Source organism: Pinus tabuliformis, chromosome 5_2, assembly GCF_031772625.1.
Source record: "Pinus tabuliformis cultivar Carrire ecotype Pingquan chromosome 5_2, CPIR1, whole genome shotgun sequence".
Taxonomy (NCBI): Eukaryota; Viridiplantae; Streptophyta; class Pinopsida; order Pinales; family Pinaceae; genus Pinus; species Pinus tabuliformis.
The window spans coordinates 119,027,775-119,047,690 of record NC_142306.1 but is presented as its reverse complement, the minus strand read 5'-3'; the positions used below and the strand labels follow the sequence as shown (position 1 = coordinate 119,047,690).

The 19,916-nt window shown below is 36.7% G+C and overlaps 1 protein-coding gene across 1 annotated transcript in view; it reads left to right on the top strand.

Annotated features, from left to right (window-relative positions):
* Nucleotides 1-19,916, top strand: part of LOC149157787 (auxin response factor 1-like) — a 106,077-nt gene that overhangs the window by 25,707 nt on the left and 60,454 nt on the right. The window contains exons 8-9 of the mRNA XM_089436012.1: nt 13,763-13,882; nt 14,005-14,080. Of these exons, the coding sequence (XP_089292138.1) occupies nt 13,763-13,882; nt 14,005-14,080 (196 nt within the window). The remainder of the gene's footprint in view (nt 1-13,762; nt 13,883-14,004; nt 14,081-19,916) is intronic.

Genomic DNA, 19,916 nt, shown 5'->3' with positions numbered 1-19,916 from the left:
TAGCTCAAGGATCAAAGCTTATTCTTTATGATGTAGCATCTGTTTTACCCCTTAAGATGAGACAATTACTCGCTCATCAGGGTTGGGACATGCAAGGGTTCGTTTTGATGGATGGAGCATTAAGTACTCAGAATTGGGTGATGGCTAATGAGGGGGGTAGAGCTCATTCTAGGTTTTTTCCCATGAGCTATCTTATGTCTTAGCCATCTTTCACATTTTGACTTTTCCTTTTCATTTATTGTGGCCATCTTATGCTTTTTCATTCTTTTAGCTACATCAATGTGATGTTCCTAATTTTTGTGCATGCAAAAATCACTTAGGAGTTTTGCAAAATTCTGGAAATATTAAAAAGGGGGAATATCATTCTATGACAGAAGGGATAAATTATTATTTTAATGGAATGGTGGCAAAATAATATTTATTGGAGGAAGACAAAATATTATTCTAATGGAAAATGGCGGCAAACTAATATTTTATTGGGGAATGAAGGGAAATTATTATTTAATTGGAGAATTGCGGCAAAATAATATTTTATTGAGAAAGGAGGCAAATTACTATTTTATTCCAAATGGCGGCAAAAAGTGTCCTAGTGGAAATTGGGCCCACCAATAAAATAATAGGGAAAAAGGAGAATCTAGAAGCTAGAAGGAGGCTCAACGGAGAATTATAAATTGAGGATTTGACTCAATTGGAAGACATTCTATTCCTATCTATTTCATTGACAAACTGAAAGGAGCTCATACGAGTTCAAGAGTTTCAAGCGAAACTGAAGCTAATTTCGGTGAACTTCGAGTGCCACCCTAGTTAGCTTTTATGAAAGATTATTTCAGATATTCCATTGTGCTTATTACAGAGAATCTACCATCATTTGAATCAGTGTTTGCAGGGTCATATCATCTCCAGGAGGTCCGATTTCATTTCTCCCAAGAGGGCAGAGTACCGAGCTTGAAGGTTGAAATTTGAAGGAAATTTACCAAGACCCAGGGCACAGAATTGGGGACAAATTCCATGCTCATTTCCAGATTTAATCAGATTTCATCTTAAGATTTAAATCAGATTTTACCTCTGAAGAAGTTGTTCATTTTCAGATTTCTCCAGGAGATTTACCAAGAAATTTATGCACCATTATTTTTACTCAAAATCAGATTGCATTCTTATCCAAGATTAGTGAGGCCAAATTAAGCATATAGTTGCCAGAGATCAAACCATCAAGGAGACTATTACAAATCTGTTTGGAAGAGATCAGTGCCAAATTTTATGTCACCAGGGACCAAATTGCTTGGGTTGGTATCATCATTTGGATCAGAAAATCAATTGCTGATCGTACCAATTTTATGGGCAGAATACTTTTGCGAAGGATATATGTGGCTGTCTCCTCCATTGTTAATGGGCCTGATTTTTGTGTAAATTGGCAGTGTTTTTCCTCTCAGAATTGTACTCTAGCAGAATTATATAAAGATATATTCAGTCTATTTATATTGCTGAGTGAGGGTGTGTGGGTTCATGCTTGAGGGCTGAACCAATGTCTGTAAATCTGAGCAGTGAATTTATGTGGTAAAGTGCTGGAATATTCACATAAAGACTGTGTTTACATATTAATGCTGGCAGCCATCTTGTACCAGGTTCCTTTTACCTTTGATGCCTTGTACTCTTGCCCAATGTCCATGAAAAGTTTGCTATGTTAGTATTGCTTATCTCTGAGTTACCCATATTGAAAGAATAGTGGAATTTAGTGGCTGTACATTTTTTATAACAGTAAGAAATAACATGCTGAACTATTGTCCATGAGTTGAGTTGTTTATGTAAACGTTTAGTCATCTATGTTCTTTAAGTCTCGCTTGAAACACAAGGAAGTACAGCTACAGGACATTGCCTATAAACTGTTTGTAAAAATTCGACATGAGCCAGATAATCTAAACTCTGAATATTGGTGGTTTTTCGAGAAATTCCGGAAAGGAGTATTACAATCAACCTTCAGGGCAATGTTTTCGGGCTTGATTCAAGGATGTGAATGAGAGAGTGCCAAATCCCAATGAACCAATGATGGTTAAACCTGAAGAAAGGAGAGGATATCAAAGGGAATAATATGACATGAAAAATGTCATGTATGGAAAACGAAAAATGGACATGCTACTTCAATGCAAGTTTTCCAAGTAGTGCCCCTCCTATAACCCTAAGGCCTTAGGGGAGGTCCCGCTGGACTAGGGCTAAAGATTAACCCCTTGGTAAGATGAGGAACAAGTTTACAGTCAAAATCGGTCAATCAACCAGATCACCCCTTTATTCATACTAAATGCCCAAACATTAAGGAAAAGCATTCGATTGCAAAATGATCAAAGTACCTGTTGAGTGGTAGTCCACCTTCATCCAAGAGGAATGCTTGGCGGTGAGAGATGTATGACTGGTGCAGATGGCAGAAGAGATTGGCATATCATCATCAGTGAGCAAGTGTGCAGGGCTACTTGCTGGCTGTCCAAGATAGGAGAAAATGTTTTCTCCTATTGGGTTACCCATTTTGGTGGGTAACAATAACCATAGCAAGAATAGAAGGAATTGTGGCTGCAACCCTGCTGAGGAGCACTCAAAATGCTGAATGGCTGTAATGGCCTTACGCGTCAGGGGAATAGTCCACACTAGACCATGATAAATCCTTCAAACGAGCATATCTTCCAAGAGCAAAGAAACCCCACCACAATTCGGTAGAGTGTGGGAACTGATTATGAGAGGTGGTGGTAATTGATGAAGAAGTGAGAGATGACGAGGGGTGAGTCACCCTCATGAGTTTGATAGGACAGGGGCCTAGCACATTGTTCTTAATGGATGTGATGACAATAATGATGGAAATCACAGAATCAAATGGGATTGATGTTGGTTGTTAATCAATAAAATACCCATATTTTCTTGTAAGATCATGTTTGCATGATAGTTGACTAGCGGAATGTTGGAGTGGAGAGTGTGGCCTTGCGGATGAGGGGGAGAATGGAATGAATTTGGTGGAAAACAGAGCTCAACTTGGCATCAAAGGATTGGTGCCATGGCAAAAATGGTGAATGGTGTTTTTGGAATCTCCAACAATGAAGGGGCTTTGGGGGTTTAGGGAGGAACCATACTTGACTCCTTGATACAAGGTGTAGGCTTCAATTTGATTGTTTGAGGCGGTGCCTAAATTTCGAGAATAAAAAAAATCAATATTTCCTCTTGGGTCATATAGGATCCCATCCTTACCCACCGTCCCCATCAATACAATCAATTTTTGTTACTCATTTGAGTATCAATTACATGGAGATGTCTTCCTCCCATCTTGTAGGGAATTGTAGGTGTATTCCTACCCTAGGTGTGTTGCTGCCTCTAAACCATTGTTCTTTAGTTCATTGTTGTTATTTCTTTTATTATTAGTTCTTGGTATAATGTAGTGTCCATTTTGATTATAGGGACTGTTACCCACCAAAATGGGTAAACCCCTTAGGAGAAAAGTTTTCTCCTACATTTGGATAACCAACCAACAAGCAACTCTTGATATTCACTATTTATGATGATATGCCATGTGCCTCTGCCATCTACATTAGCCATATACCTCTCACCATCTGAAATTTCCACTTGGATGAAGGTGGGCTACTATTCAAAAGGTACTTTGATAATTTTGCAATCAAGTTCTTATACTTGTTTGTTTTGGGCATTTAGTATGGATAAAGGGGTGATTTTCTTTAGAAGCACCATATCTCTCCTGTTGGATGGACAAGATTTGTTCTCTGATTAAGTCTTTCGAAAGGATATCCATTCGACATATTTTCAGAGAACAAAACAAGGAGGCTGATTCATTATCAAAAGAAGGGTGCTGCCAAGAACCGAGCAAAATAAGCTACTTATTTTCTCCCGTGGCGCGCTATAGAGGTCTAGGTATTTAGAAATTTAGTGGCAGCCCTGTCACTTTTTGGTTCATTTTTGTATTATCCTTTTGACACAATGTTGTTTGCACTAAATATCTTTGTTTTGGGCATAGGTATGGTTCGCAAAATGCTCTAGATATTACCAATTGATAAACAATTTTTGGTGAATTAGTAGAAATCTAGGATCTGGGTTTCATTTTTATCAGGCTACTTTTGAGCCACTATTTTATTTAGTTATTTTGGGTAGAATTAGCTTTACTTGCAAAAAAACCATGTATTTGTAAACTTACTTTTTATTGAAAGCAATTTGTTTTTTCTTTCTGAAAAAAATGGGTGATTTGGAAGATTGATTGATCTTGACTGTAAATTTTTTCTCTCACCTTTCCAGGGGGCTTAATCTTTAGGCCTTGTCCAATGGGACCTCCCTTCAGGCCTAAAGGTTATAGGAGGGGCACTACTTGGAAAACTTGGATTGAGAATCGATAGCATGTTCATTTTCCCTTACATCATACTTGACATTTTCCATGCCACATTACAGCCCATTATACTACCTACATTCTTCGGGTTTAACCTGTCAATGGTTCATTGGGATTTGGCACCATCATGTACACACTCCTTGAGTAGGGACATAAAAGTTTAAAACAATTGCCTTGTGGAGGTTGATGTAACTAAAAGAATGGAAAAGCATATTATGGCCACAATGAAAGAAAAAGAAGAAAATCAAAATGCAAAAGATGGTTGGGACATAAGTTAGCACGTGGGAAAAAACCTAGCATGAGCTCTACACTCCTCATTAGCCATCACCCAGTTCCTAAGCACATGATGCTCCATTATATCAAAAGGAATCCTTGCATGTCGCAACCTTGACGAGCAATAAACTATCTCATCTTAGTGGCAAAATTAAATGCTACATCATAAAGAGTAAGCTCTAACCCTTGAGCTATGCACTGTAATACAAAGTGTCATCAAGAAAAAATAAAAGGTGCATTAGAGGGGTGGAAAAAGCAGGTCGAGCAAGGTAACTCATGCCTCCACGATTTCTCCCTCCTTACATCTATACACTTAAGAGGTGGACTTCCCATCAACTATTCCTCTTGAGCATGGCACTTGGCCATGAAGCCTTTTCCCCTCCATTGCCATACATTTGCACTAACACCTATTGATTAAGGGGTTGACCTCGGAAATGCCACTTCCCCCTTAGGGTTCGAAGCACCTAAGAGGGTTGACCATTAGCCACATCTATCAAGGTAGGGAACACCTTTACGAGACATGGTCTAGTTAGATATTAGAAGGTGATCCAAGTTTGAAGTATTAATATGCCCTAACATCCAAGTTTGGTCCACTTATATGCTCATATGATCTTAGTCTCTAATGTATGGTTGCTTTCACTTGAGTTCATGTTGGTCTACTCAAGTGGTCCATAACAACCCAGGCCATTGAGGGCACTACATAAGTACCCAATCCTTTCAGAGAGACAAATCACTTAATAGATGTAGCGTTGAGAGCGTTGGGCCTTATGATGACTTGAACATATGTTACATGTCCTAGAGCACCCTCAGTCACCAAGACATTGATCTTCTTTGACCCAACTCGAAGGATTTTTTATGGTTGCACTACTGGACCCAACATGCCCTCAGGGTGTCCTTGACACTACCTGATGGAAATGCCATGATTCAAAGCCCAAATGAGGACAGTCTTCCATGAGAGACTAGGGAGGGCTTGTTGCACTTGATGGAGCCTTAACGCTGGAGAGAGGAGGCCCTGTTTTGACCATTGGAGACCCATGGAGATGACATGTTGACACCCCAGCTGGATTTGGGACCCGAGAGGATGATTTGAGGTGGATTTGAGGGACATCCCTCAAATATTGGATGATCATGGCACAAAGACATATTTTTAGTTTTCATCACACCATGGCATGGTATTTGGAGCCCAAAAAGGGCATGATGTCAACATTATTGAGGCCTACGACTCACACGTGTGGGCATTAATGACATGTTTTAGCATTGAGCGAGTGGGTTGGCTTGTAACCCAAGATTTATCTGATGTCAAACTTGTTTTAGGGGCTTAATTAGCTAAAATTACTTGAGGTAGACCTCATATAAATAGAGGTCACCTCATTATTGTATCTTATCATCACTTGTGGAGTATTTCGGCCTTCTTAGAGATTTTGGCCTAGCTAATGTGACTTGAATTCTTGTGGAGATATGATCTGTTGTGGATAATTTTGCTTTTGGAGACTAGCTCTGGGAGATGTCACTGTGGGATAATAAAGGATTTTGTTCTTGCATATCTTATAAGTACTTTTATTGTTGATTATCTTTTAAATGGTTATTGCATGGAATGGTTATTGTTAGGGTTTCTATGTGCTTATTATATTGAATACTTTTCTATGAAATCTTGGCAATGTATTGCATGTATTAACTAAAGAATGTATGGCATCCCTTGAATGATGTTCATGAAAGCTCTCTTCATGAATTTATACCCTCATAAAGTGTTAGCTAGGGTTTTGAAAACTAAGATTTTTCTTGCCCTTACTCCATACTAGGGTTTGATATTTCCATTAGCATGTTTCCCTTGGACTCCATCACCTAAGGATCAAGCACTGACATCCACATAGGTGATCACACACCATTGAAATTTTTTCTAAAACCTATTTCTCTCCTTCCCTTAGATTTTCAGCCCTTCAAGGCAAGCTGTCAGGTTAGGGCATAGGGCTGAATTCAACTAGAAGTACTTTGGCTTGTTACGAGGTCATACACTTGGACTAAGTCTCATTGCATCAAAATCTAGCCTTTTTCATGGTAAGTATTGCCTCCTTAGGGTGACGTCGCAAGCCCTAGGCAATTTTGCCCGAGGCAAACTCTAATCTAACCCTGGGCTTCAACATAGGGCTTTTTGAAGGCTGGTTGCTCCAATTGTTGATCAAGTCAATCTTTAGCAAGCCTTTTCTTGGTCTTATTCACCTTGGTAAACCCTTGTCCTTGCTTCTTCATTAAACCCTAGGTCATAAGTGACCTTTATAGGCCTCTTGAGGTGCATGCTATTCCTTGTATTTGTTGGATTGAGCGTTGTCTTAAGTTGAGTGCTCTCTTAAGCCTATCCATTTGTCAGCTCTAAGCCCTTGACTTAGAATACCTACTAGGTGACTGATACCAGGAAGTCTCTCTTGTGGTTAAAGTCCACTAAAGAGCAGGAGGTGGTGAGCTGTGGTGACAGTGGGCCTCCACCTCATTGTTGTCCCTTGGACTAGTTCTTGTCTTGTGAACCCTCTCACAAGACCTGCTAGATTTTGAGGCAACAAGGACATTGCATGGTGGTATTAGAGAAGGTCAGTTTTGCTTTTGTTGTGTTCTGTCACTAAAAAGGAAGGGCCACAGCATTCATATGGTTTCTGCATTTTTTTGAGCAGAATCTCCAGTAATCAGTTCTATATCTAGATTTTATTCAAAAAAATACAGTTTAAAAAAAATCATCCAAATTGGAGGTCGGATGACAAAAATGTCAAAGTCTGAAAATATGTGATTTTCAGTGTGTTTTTTGCTACAGAAATTAGGGCCATGACACTTATGAAGTGTTTTGTAACTTTCCCAACAGAATCCTTAGAAATAAAATGCAGCTCAGGGTTTTAAAATACATGATTTCAAAAAAGTATTGCTCAAATCAGAGATCAAGACCAAAATATTGAACATTGAAAATTTGGTATTTGAGGGGTATTCTAATAAGACCACAGCTACAAATTTGTGTTTGAGCTATTATCGAAAGAGCGTGTCTGGTTCATTCATTGGTAAATTCCTCTTCTTATATTTCTATTTATTATTATATGCTTGATTTGGGTTGTAATGGAGTTATGATCATTTTTAATCAACCCAGGGCATATTTAAATATGACTAGCATGGATGTGATGGAAAGAATGACAGATTTATGTGATAGATTTATTACATTAATCCATATAAAAGGAGATGTAGAAAATAATTGTTGGATTTAGAAGAGGCTTGTGATGAATGGTGTCCAGAGATCTTCCAATTATGTGAAGACAATTTCTTTCAGCTTCACTTTGCTGAATCTTGTCCTCTCTATGATGAATCTCCATATCAAGAGGATTTAGAAGAGGCAACAAGATCTCTTGGCATTGGTTGGCTTCTCTTCCATGAAGCTCTTCCTCTTTATGATGAATCGTACAATGAGCAAAGTGTATTTGTTGAAGTGGAAGTAGAATGATTGAAGGCAACAATGAGCAAGTGGCAAAAGATAGTTTTCCACATGGATCTTCCCCATTGGAAATACTCCTCTAGTTTCAAAGCAAACCTTTTACATCTAAGTGAATAATATTTCTTATATGATGCTTCCTAATATATTAGTTGAGCCTTACTTAGACTTCTACGGCCTTTCTGAACATTTTCATTTTCAATGGAGAATAGTGAATTGAGTTCACTAAGTTCATGAAAGGAAACTGTTCTCCAAGCTTCTATCCATCAAGGTGCATGCATCTGATAATATTCGAGCGAAGGTCACAGAAACACGCGAAGAAAACGTATGGTGGAGCTACATCCTCAAGCTTTGCGGACAAAGCTTCTCAAGGAGAGCATGTTGTGTACCTAAACACAACATTGTTATGTATGTGAGTGCACATATGTTTATGAGCTATTTTGTATGAACACGCTCATAGTTCATAGCTTTGATGTAATACTTTGATATTTGTATAAGGCCACTTATGTTAAATAAGGCCTTAAATACATAATTAATGGTTTTAGGATTAATTCGTCAAATAATAGTCTAATTACCTTAGAAAGGTATCTTGGACCACAAGTTAGGATTTTGTAGCATTATTCTTATAAAAGGGATTCCCCCTTACTTGTGTTCATCCGATATATTATCAATACGATTAATTCTTGTTACACATTTGAGTATCAAGTACATGGATATGTCTTCATCTTTTAGGAATTTTATGTGCATTCCAGCTATGGGTGTGTAGGTGCTCCCGACCCTTGTTTTTTACTTCATTGTTGTTATTTCTATTAGTACTACTTGGTATAGTGTGTAGTGTTCATTTTGGTCACAAGACATTGCAAGGTGCTAGTTTAGGGTCCTTACGCAGGTTATATTAGAGAACCAAGATATGAATATGGAATATGTGGCATCATTTATTGACAATTGGTTTGTGTACTTGGAGTTATATGTAATACACTTTCATCTAGAGAAAATGTATTATGCTTAGACTTTAGCATTTTAGGGAAACCTTTGAATTAGTGTTACTGATATTGCTGATATATCTCGTGATCTTTATGATATACCATGATATTTATGGCGTCTTCTTGACATTGATACTAAACATGAAAAAAAAGTTATGTTTTTTGAGGTCTTTAAAATGTCGTGATTTTTGAAAATATTGTTTGTTAGCGATAAGGTGAATGTTAATCCCCGAAGTGTGATTTTTTTTCTCATTTGGCTAAGGAGTAGGGGACTGAGAACAAAGGATCTTACTCATCATCTTCCATTGATTTTAGTATGGAAAAATGCTTGTTTCTATCACCGTTAGGGGATTGTGAAGTAGGGATGGATTTCCTATCTACTATGGTCATATTCCTAGGTGCCTCGTCTAACTTGACAAGGGTCACCTAAGTGGATAGAGGAGGATGTGTGGAATGAGTTGGTAGGGGAGGTTGGCCCAATGCCGTTGCCTTTGGAGGAGGCGGTTGAGAGTGAGACAACCTTAGTACCACAACCACTACCTACACAAACTGAAGCTTTTGGTAAAAGGTGTTTGACTCTGGTCACAAGAGCTTCTTCTTCTAGAGGATGAGCCATTACCTTTGCTTGCAAATGGGGCATAGATAATCAATGGCGCATTGATCATAATAGATGAGATACATTTATTATATTTTGATGTATTTTTGTATTGTGTATTCAATTTTGACACTTTATGCTTGATAGGATAGCGATTGGTGTGAACAATTGTGATATGATGTATCATTTGACATCTTATGCATCTTATATCCTTTTTTACATATGACCAAACATCCCACCCACTAGCTTATAATCAAGGGTGAGATATTCCTCATGGCTCATGAAGAACCTCAATCGACAATTGGCTTATGAAGAGTAAACATGTTGCAAGCAGGTTTTGAACCTGGGTGGGGAGGATATCAATTCTTTCTCTCAATCACTTGACATAGACCTAATTGACATTGATTTTCTTTTGATATATATGTGCAGTGCGATTATTTCCTGTTTTCAGTTTAGATTTTTCAAAAATGAATATTCGGTATTTCAAAAGTTTGATGACGTGTACTGTTATTTTCCCAGTTTTTCTGATATCTCAAGTTCATGAACCTTAATGATGTATTGATGATAATGATATCTGCAATATTGCTCTAGATAATGGTGTTGTATGTCATGCTTATGATGAGAGCAAAACTTCTCAAGAACATATAAGCAATCAAAGATAAGACAAAAGCTCAATTGATAGAGGCATTACCCAACTGTAAAGATGCCTTAAAGGCTTTGGACACATTGACAATAGTGACATCTTTGAGTTGAAAGGTATGATGGGTCCACTTGGACCAGTGAAACTTGTTATAGAAGTTTTTTGCATCTTCAAATCTATAAGGCAGAGGATAATGTTTTGTTTTGTTGGGATATATGTGAGAATCTTTGCTACGATAATGATTAGTAAAGTGCACACATAAAGCACACTTGATGGGTTTAAGAGAGAGTGGACCCACAAAAATCACAAAAGAGAAAAGTCGAATGGCCTCACATTTTGCCACAATTTTTGATTAGTGCCACGTTTAGTTACATCAAGTGAATTGCATGGTATGCGCTTCAAGAGATTAACTCCTAATATGACACTAATACATGTGAGAATTTATACTCCCACAGAATCATACCTAACATTATACTAAATTATCTCAACTCAAACATGCTAAACACATCTGACTCATGGCAGCATGACATGCTAACTAACACACTCTTACCCTATCATTGCTACTGTTGCATGTTTGACTCATGCTTTATTAAAGACCACCACTTGAATCTCATGCTTTATTAAATACCACCACTTGAATTTTATTTTTACCACTACCACAACTCTAGGCATACTAGGCCACGCTGATGCTGGATGTAACTCCATCAACATATACGTGGAGGGTACCTTGAATTCTTTACAAGTTAAATGGCAAAGAGAAGATTGTTTTGATATCTCGATTCTCGATTAGTTTGGTGTCTTTCCTTATAAGTGCCGGCTCTGAAGTGTAATGTGTTGTGTGCTATGCTTATTCATTTGTTACTATCAATAATCTACATGTGTCATTTCTTCTAAGTCTCTAGCAGTAACATAATACAGTTTTTGAGTTATCTAATTCATCAGCCATGGAGCATAACAAATATGTGAAAGAATAATTCCCAGTGTTGATTACATTGCTCAGGAAAAGAAAAGGTATGTCAAAGGGACTCAAATTGTACATCTAGTGTTGGTACAAAGTCGGAATGCCAAGGCATATCATGAAACAATGCTAAAGTAGAAAGATAATAAGTTCTAAGAGCTAGCTAGAGACTCATTGCCAAAGAAAGCTAAAAGAGAGAGTATAAGAAATGAAACTAAAATTGTACATCCAGTAGTGGTACAAAGTCAAAGTGCCAAGGCATCTCCTGAGAGTCTGAGACAATGCTAAAGTAGAAAGATAATAAGTTCTAAGAGCTGGCTAGAGACTAACTACCGAAGAAAGCTAAAAGAGAGATTATAAGATAAGGCACTGTTACAATAGAAGTGATATAAATTGAAAGGATCTGAAAATCTTAGTACTAAGCAAAAAAAAGGGATGATATCAAGGTTTGTTGGAGTTGTTAACAAGGACGAGTGAGGAGAACAAAAGGAGGGGTTGTTGCTGGGGATTTCTTCCTTTAAAACAGCAGAAAAAGCTTTAGTTCAGTTCCAGAAAATGAAAGAGGCCTATCCATGCAAGTTGCATCCTTTTTGAGGATTACTTGAGGATTAAGATATCCAATGTGCTGGGAGGAGGCCTTAATACTAGCTCAGTAACTAGTTTTATATTATTTTGGGCCTTGGCACTGGTACATTCTATTGGTTTATATCTCCTAATATGTTTTTCCCTTGTGTCCACCCTCCTTGCATTTATGATTCTATGTTTCTGATCCTAAATCAGAGGAGTCAATCTACTCCCCTCTTCTATTGCAAATTTCATCTCCTGGAAGCCAAGCATAGATAGGAATCATTGCTTCAATTTTGTCAATTCTTCTATACAGTGTTGAAAAAATCAGCATTGGCAAAAAATATGCAAGGGTCCAGAAAACATCTTCTCGGAAGCATCTGCAAAAAAATCGGCAAACCATGGCACATATTTATAAATACAAAATATATTCATTTTTTCAAAATCAGAAAAAAATCGACAAAAAATGGGAAAAATTGAAAAAAATTGGCAAAAACCACCAAAGGAAAAATCACGATATTTTCAGGCTGAAAAATCAGCTGGTTGAAAAAATTGCGATATATTGGGGTATCACCGAAAAATCGGCGATTTTCTCAACACTGCTTCTATATTCCTTGTGACTAAGAAAGACTGAAAGTTGATTTTCCAGACACTGTTATGATGAGACAACTCTGATTAATAAAATAATTAGTTCATCTTATTGCTTGACAAAGTGCCTTCTCTCTTCTGCTGTAAGTTGTGTTTCTAAGCATTTGAACAGATAGGCCAATGGCTGTGTACACCAGCAATTGCGAGGATAACTATTTGAAAAAACCTTTAATCTTTAGTATTATAATGAGAACTTGATTATAGAATCAGTAGCGCGAGAGCTCTATTGAAGATCTGAAGAGTTTCAAAGGGATAACAACCCTTGAATCAGCAGTGCACTCTTTTAAGGTGAGAGGGACCTTGACACCATTCCTAGATTGTCTTTCGAGGGCTCTTGAATATTGTTGCAATATTTCAAGGGATTGATTTGGGAGATAATGGGGCATACAACATTCAATATTAGAAAATAGTTTTGGTTCTCCAGAAGAAAAGCATCTAAGAAACATAAATGTGAAGAAGTAGTGAGTAAATGCCCACTGATATTTGTTTTTGATTGTCAACAGAGGCGGTAAATGTTTCTGTACTCGATAATATGCAATAAAAGGTGTAGTTAACAAGAATTTGAAGCTAAAAGAAAATATTATGGGTGGTCTTTTGACTTTGGTGGACTTCAGTATATTAGATAATTGTTTTTTGAAATACATTCTAGATTGATCAGTTCCCTTTGATTTTTGTAGGCATTGCTTTCAAAGGTGTGAAAGTATCATACCTTTAGGGAGCAGAGTGATAGCATATAGTGTTGGCCCTTACTTTTGGTCTAACATACGTGAATATAAACATCCATCGTCTAAGTTTTCTATTTCCAACTTTAGAGATTTGATGAACTTATCTGGCCATCAATTTTTATATGTATGACCATATGCATATAGATTTGGTATGCTGGCCTAATTTTTCTGTTGATGTTGTGTATTTCATCAGAAAACAATTATATTTTTTCCAAAGTTTTATATGAAAAGAAAACTTCGTATTTTATTTTGATATCCAGTCTTAGGTTGGGTATACGTTGTATTTTTTATTATATCTTATAATTCATTGAATCTCCAAGCTTAGGTTGAATACAAGTTACACAATTCATCATAAAAAATTGTACTTTTTCCGGAGTTTCATATGAAAGAAAACTGCTTGTGTTATTTTAATATCCAGTCTTTGGTGGGATATACATTGCATCTTTTATTATAGCTAGAAAACATTTCTCCCCAGAGTTCCACCTACAGATAAGTGCATTTATACTGGTATTGAAATGCTTTTTCCTTATTTTGAATATTTTGGTTGTTATAGGACGAGCCCTACAGAATTTGTGATTCCATATCACAAGTACGTAAAAAGTTTCAACCACTCATTTTCTATTGGGATGCGGTTCAAAATGAGATTTGAAACCGAAGATGCAACTGAAAGAAGGTGCAAAGATGCTTTTGTGTAGCATGTACACCTTGCTTTATCTTTATTGTTGACATGTTAACACTAGTATTTTAGATTGCATTACAAAACATGCTGATTGAAACTAATTTTTGTATTCATAGGTACACTGGAACAATTGTTGGAATAGGTGATGTTGATCCTATGAGATGGCCTAATTCAAGATGGAGATCGTTCAAGGTAATTGTAATAGATATTGTAAACAAGAAACTTTGATTTTTCATCAATTTAGTATGGTGAATGTGGTGAAAGAGTGGAAAGCTCAAAGCCTCAATGCAAGTCAGGGTTGACTTCAAACATTTTCCTTGTTTAAAACTTTGCATGCTTAAGCGAAAAAATGCGTCTTACAGAAAAGTCCTTGGTTAGGGTTATGGAAAACTTGTTATTTGATATAGTAGTCAAGGATATGCATCAGATGTTAGTCACAATAGCTGTGGCCCAGTGAGGTCTAAAGCCCATTATATGTAGGAGCACATGAGTAGAAACACTTAATGTGACTTATAATCAAGCATATATGGCAATGTTTCAGGTTAGCAAGATGTAAAACTTATTATTTCATGTATAGTAGTCAAGTAATGCATCAAAAAATAAAGTCAATAACTATGGCTCCATCAGGTCTAAATTCCATCCTATGAATGAAAATATGAGCAGAAAGACTTAACTTATAATCAAGTATATATGCCAAAGTACTATTTTGTTTGTAATGGTTCCAATATTGTATAGCATAAGGCCGACTTACATTTAGCATTTGCATCAATCATAATAAGTTTGCATTCATTTTTGCTATTCTCTGTTTAAAATTTCATTGGGTATTATAAAATAGTATTTATTGTTTTCATTTGTGAGTAATCACACTTGGTTCAAGCCTTCTTCTTGCATGGTTTTTACTTTCATAGATAAAAACTTGTGGCATGTTTCTTTTTGCATTTTTTGTTATATTTAATCTAACAGATCCCTGAACTTATTGATATTATTTATTGGCCCAAAATGTCATTGTTCCCTCATGTAGCAAAGTATACCACTCAGAGTGGATTGTTTGAGACTTCCCTTCGTACCTCCTAGATAGTTTTCATGAATGCATTGTCCTTGTGTACTTTTGGAGAGGATCAATTAAACAATTTTCTCAAATAAAGCTTATGGAAGTTTGTATCTGTATGCATGCTCATCTAGAAGGAACAACTAGAACTTAAGGGACATTGGTTCAATAAATTCTTAACACTACCAAAAGTCATATTCTATATAGAGTTACTAATTACTGGATCTATAAATTTCATGATTTACAAAGGGCTAGATCTTGAGATTTCCAATATGGAATATTAAATGAAATGCATTAATTTTTATGTATAACTATAATGTGACCTTAGTTTCAATTTACATTACATTAGTATGTGATTCATCGCCAAATATATTTTTCAAGCCTAACTTCAGTTATGTTGAGTAATATTATGTTGTTTAGCTTTAGATGTTAACTTTATCTTTTCTTTCTAATTTAACTTGGGGTTTTCTTTCTATTGTGATTGTACTTGAAATGATAGAGTATACTAGAGGAATTGACAACTAAGTGGGTCTCGTACACGCATGACATGGGGTTGATTCCCGCCGCTACTGCTATAACCTCTAGTTTAGGGTTAGGCAGGTGGGACACCCACGGGGTTTTGAATTGGTGACCATTATGCAAAAAGTGCCTTAACAATGCACCCATTCACCAACTATTCTACACCCCATGGGCCTTGACGACTTATATTTTGAACTTAAGGATAATTAAACCATTATCGTTTTAATGGAAATTTGAGAACTCGAGGGTTAGTAGAATGTTGTTCCAAGCATTGCCAAATTAATTTAGGATTGATTATCTTTGGACTTGTTAGTTGGCTATCACCTACTTGACTTTGAGCAAGGTGAGTCAGTTTCTCAAGCCAATAGGGGGACCTATATGTAGGTTGACTTTAGAAAAATATTTTCTTCTATTCCAATATTTCATATAAAAAGTCTCTAGCATGAGATCTTGTTTTAAATGATTTGATAAAAATCTATACAATGAGTTTCATGCTCAAGGAAACTTATTTTTAGGTCAAGCTCCCATTGAGAGCTTCTAGGTCATTGTCATGTATGAAAGACCCATTCACGGCATGTTACATATTGTAAAGAAATTTATTGGAGTCAATGTTAAAGCCAAAAGACCCTCCAAGACCAAGTCCAAGTGCTACTAGCAAGTTGGCCTTCAAAAGCAGCAAAACAGTCTATCTTAAGGACATGTCGGCCTAGGTGCTAGGTCTAGTTGACCTACAAGCATGGGAAGGAAGCCTATATATACAAGAAGACTTGGCCTCATTCTAGCATGAAGAATTAAGCATCATCACCAAGAAAAGCAGTGCAAAGGAAGAGATAAAGGGAGCCTCTTGAGCAACAAGCAAAAGAAGGAGAAGATCAAAGTTTTATAGCCTTGTATTCTTAGTCACCAGGTTCGAGTTCGAGTTCGAGTTCGGCGACCATGAAATTCGAATAAAGTTCGGCAACTAAAATTTTGTCGATAAAATTCGACATATAGAAATTCGAAAAAAAAATGTATATATATATATATATATATATATAAAAATCAATTTAAAGTCAAATTCAAATAAATTTTTGGCTTAGGCTTTAGCAAGAGAACAGAGGCTAGACTCCATATGAGAAATGGTATGGCAGCAAACATCCTATTTCACATTTCAAAATTTCTGGATCTGCTGCATCATGCATGGGCTTATGCTCCTAAATTTGCAGTTGTGGCCAAATTATACGATATGAGCATTTTCCACTCAGACATGTCACCTGCAGGCTGCAGGCTGCAGCCTCTAGATGCCATGCAATCTTCCCTGCTTCATCTGGAGGTAAAAATTGTATTAAATTGATTTAAGTACCATTAAAAAATGATTGGCAAAAGGTGTTTTAAATTCAACTCACATTCCAAAATATTGCATGATGATTGCATGAGAATACATTGGAAGTTGGAACCCCGGTAAAATCAAGGAAAAATGAAGCAATGTATTATGTATCGACACAAAATGTTCAGGCACAAAAAAATTTAAAAAAGAAACTCTCCGTTAATAACTAGGCCCTTGCTTTTGTCAATGGAGATTAGAATTAAAAGCCTCAATATAAAGACGTGTAAATTCTTGCCTTATGAATCTTCAAAATAATTGTGACTTTGGGACATTTCTTACAATTTATGACCACATAAAAGAAAATGATAAATCAGACATACAACCTAAAGAATTCTGATAGAGACAAAACTGAAATTCGAGTATGAAAGATCGCTCAAAGAAAGCAATTTATTTATCAATTGTAGACTGGACTGTTTGCGGTGAGTTTGGAGTCTGGACCGCAATGAAATGAAACCCTTCGACGTTCGCACAACCAAACAATGAAACCCGGCGAGCAATAAAACCCGCGGGCTAAAACGCGAGAAAAAAACGAACCGAAACGAATTTCATCGAACATCAAGCGAATTTCATCGAACTTCAAACGATTTTGTTCGGAAAAAAATCGAATTCGCCTTGAAATTCGAGTTCGCCATAAAATTCGGCGAACTCGAACGAATATATTCGTTTCTGCTTAAAATTCGCCGAATTTCGAATTTAATCATTGAAATTCGCCGAATCTGGTGACTAGGCTTGTATTGGGTCCCTCATCTCACACATGTGACTGCAGCTAGGGTTTCTGCAGTACGATATTGCAACCCTTGAAAAGAGCTGAGGTATAGCCTAAGAAGGATCATTTTTCTAGCTGAATTCATAAAGAGAAGAATCCAAGAAAAGAGGAGGAGAAAATCTACCTTCACCATCTCACACGTGCAGCTAGGGTTTCTGAAAGAAGGGCCGAAAATTATGGAAGTTACAAGGAAGCCAAGATTGCAGCAAGACAGGTCGAAGGTACAGTCAAGGTATTAGAAGGCTGAATTTGAAGACAAGGAAGGAGCAGCTAATTATACTTGGCAAAAGAAGCAAGGATGACTTGGTCTTGGAGGATTTTTGGTCAAGGGTATAGGTCTTGGAATTCGTCAATCAAAGATTCTCATTTCTCTTTATGTTTTGGTAACTGTTTGATGAAGAGAACACAACATTAATCAAGCTAAAGATGAACCTAATTAAGAAAAGTAAAAAGTCTTCACAAGCAGTTATCATTATTAGAAAAATCATCTACACTTGCTGCCCCTAGATTTCTCACCAAAGTCATCACAATAAAAGGACAAGAAGCTTGAATTATTCATGAGGATAGAAAAATATATATTTAACTGATGTGATGAATGATGATTACCATGAATAAATGGTTTGGGATTTTATTGCCCTGAAAGAGGAGCAATTATGATGAAGGTTTGCGATCCTAGAATCTTTAACTACTCATAAATAATAAATTTAAAATTTAAATAACATTTGATCTACTAATATACTAGATGAGGTATATTACAGTGCTTCAAAACTTGGGAAGTTATGTAGGTGAAAAACTGGAATAAAATGAAATCACAACAAGAGGCATTCATGAAATGTATTAAATTAAATCTAGAAAGCTAAGAATATCCCACAAAGATACACTAAGAAGGCTAGGCCTAAAGTGGTTGTGTTATAGCCTGAAATATTGAGAGAAGTCTCTCTTTGGACTCTCCTACATTGCATATGGTATTTAGGGTTGTCTTTATATTTCCTTTATTTGGGATTCATGTATAATTTGTTGATTTTGTAGTGATAATTTAGACAAACACAATTTTCTGCCACTGATAATTAATTCCAATGATATAAAGTCTTACTTTAGCTTATTTCAGAACATCATTAAGCAATTAGACTCAGAAAATTCAACAGTAGATGCAATGGAAACAATAAAAATCACAGTAGAAAGACCACTATATACACACATTCAATCATCCATTTGTCATCAACTCAGATATCACACAAAACATGTGTTCTCTGTTCACACGGGCGATGGAGAAGAAGGAAGTCTTCTAAAGTTTGACTGAGCCCTCTTTTGGAGTCTGTTGACCAGCACTGACCTGATCTGTTTGACTGAACTATGAGGCAGTTGACCGAAGTATTCTGAGGTGCTGTTTGACGGAATTTTGAGGAAGTTGACCAAAGTTTTCTGAGGCACAGTTTGACCGAATTTTGAGGCAGTTTACAAGTTTTTGAGACACAGTTTGACAGATTTTTGAGGTAGTTGACCGAGCTCTGTTCTGGGTAGTTTGACCAAGTTCTGGGCAGAGTTTGATTGGGCAATTTGACTGAATCTCTGGACAGTTTGACTGAGATTGTAGGCAGCAGCAGGAGGCAGAAATTTGGCCTGTTGACTTAGGGTTGACCAAATTTATGAGAAGCTGTAGGAGGTCGAATTTAGGCCAGTTTGACCAGGTTTGACGAGTTCTAGTTTGTTGGTCTAGTTTGACCAATTTGACTTGGAGAAATCAGATTGTACTTTTGCTGAACTGAACTATTTCTCCTGGAAAAGATTGCTGGGTTTTCTCTCGAGTTTGGGTTTCCCAGGTGAAATTTTTTTGGTGTCTACTGTGCATGGTCTTTCTACTGTGATCTTTACTGTTTCCATTGCATCTACTGTTGAATATTCCGAGTGTAACTGCTTAATGATGTTCTGAAATATGTTAAAGTAAGATTGTATATCATTGGAAGTAATTATCAGTGGTAGAAAATTGTGCTTGTCTAAATTAGCACTAGGAAATCAACATGGTATTAGAGCGTTGGTGAAGAAAGGAGAGTAAGATCACCCCTTGAAGACACCTAGTTTTGCAATCTGACTAATTGATGAAGATCTTTGACTAGATGGCTTCCTCTATCAAGCCTAATGAAAATACAAATTATCTCTTCTTTTCTGCCCTTACAGGCACGATTATAGATCACAGTGACCTTTGGTTAGTAGATAGTGGTGCCTTTAGAGTCCAGACATATGACGGGTAATCATGATAGTCTCATAGAATTGACAGAAAGGAAGTTAATACAAAAAGTGGAACTTGGTGACAATACCAAGTATGAACTAT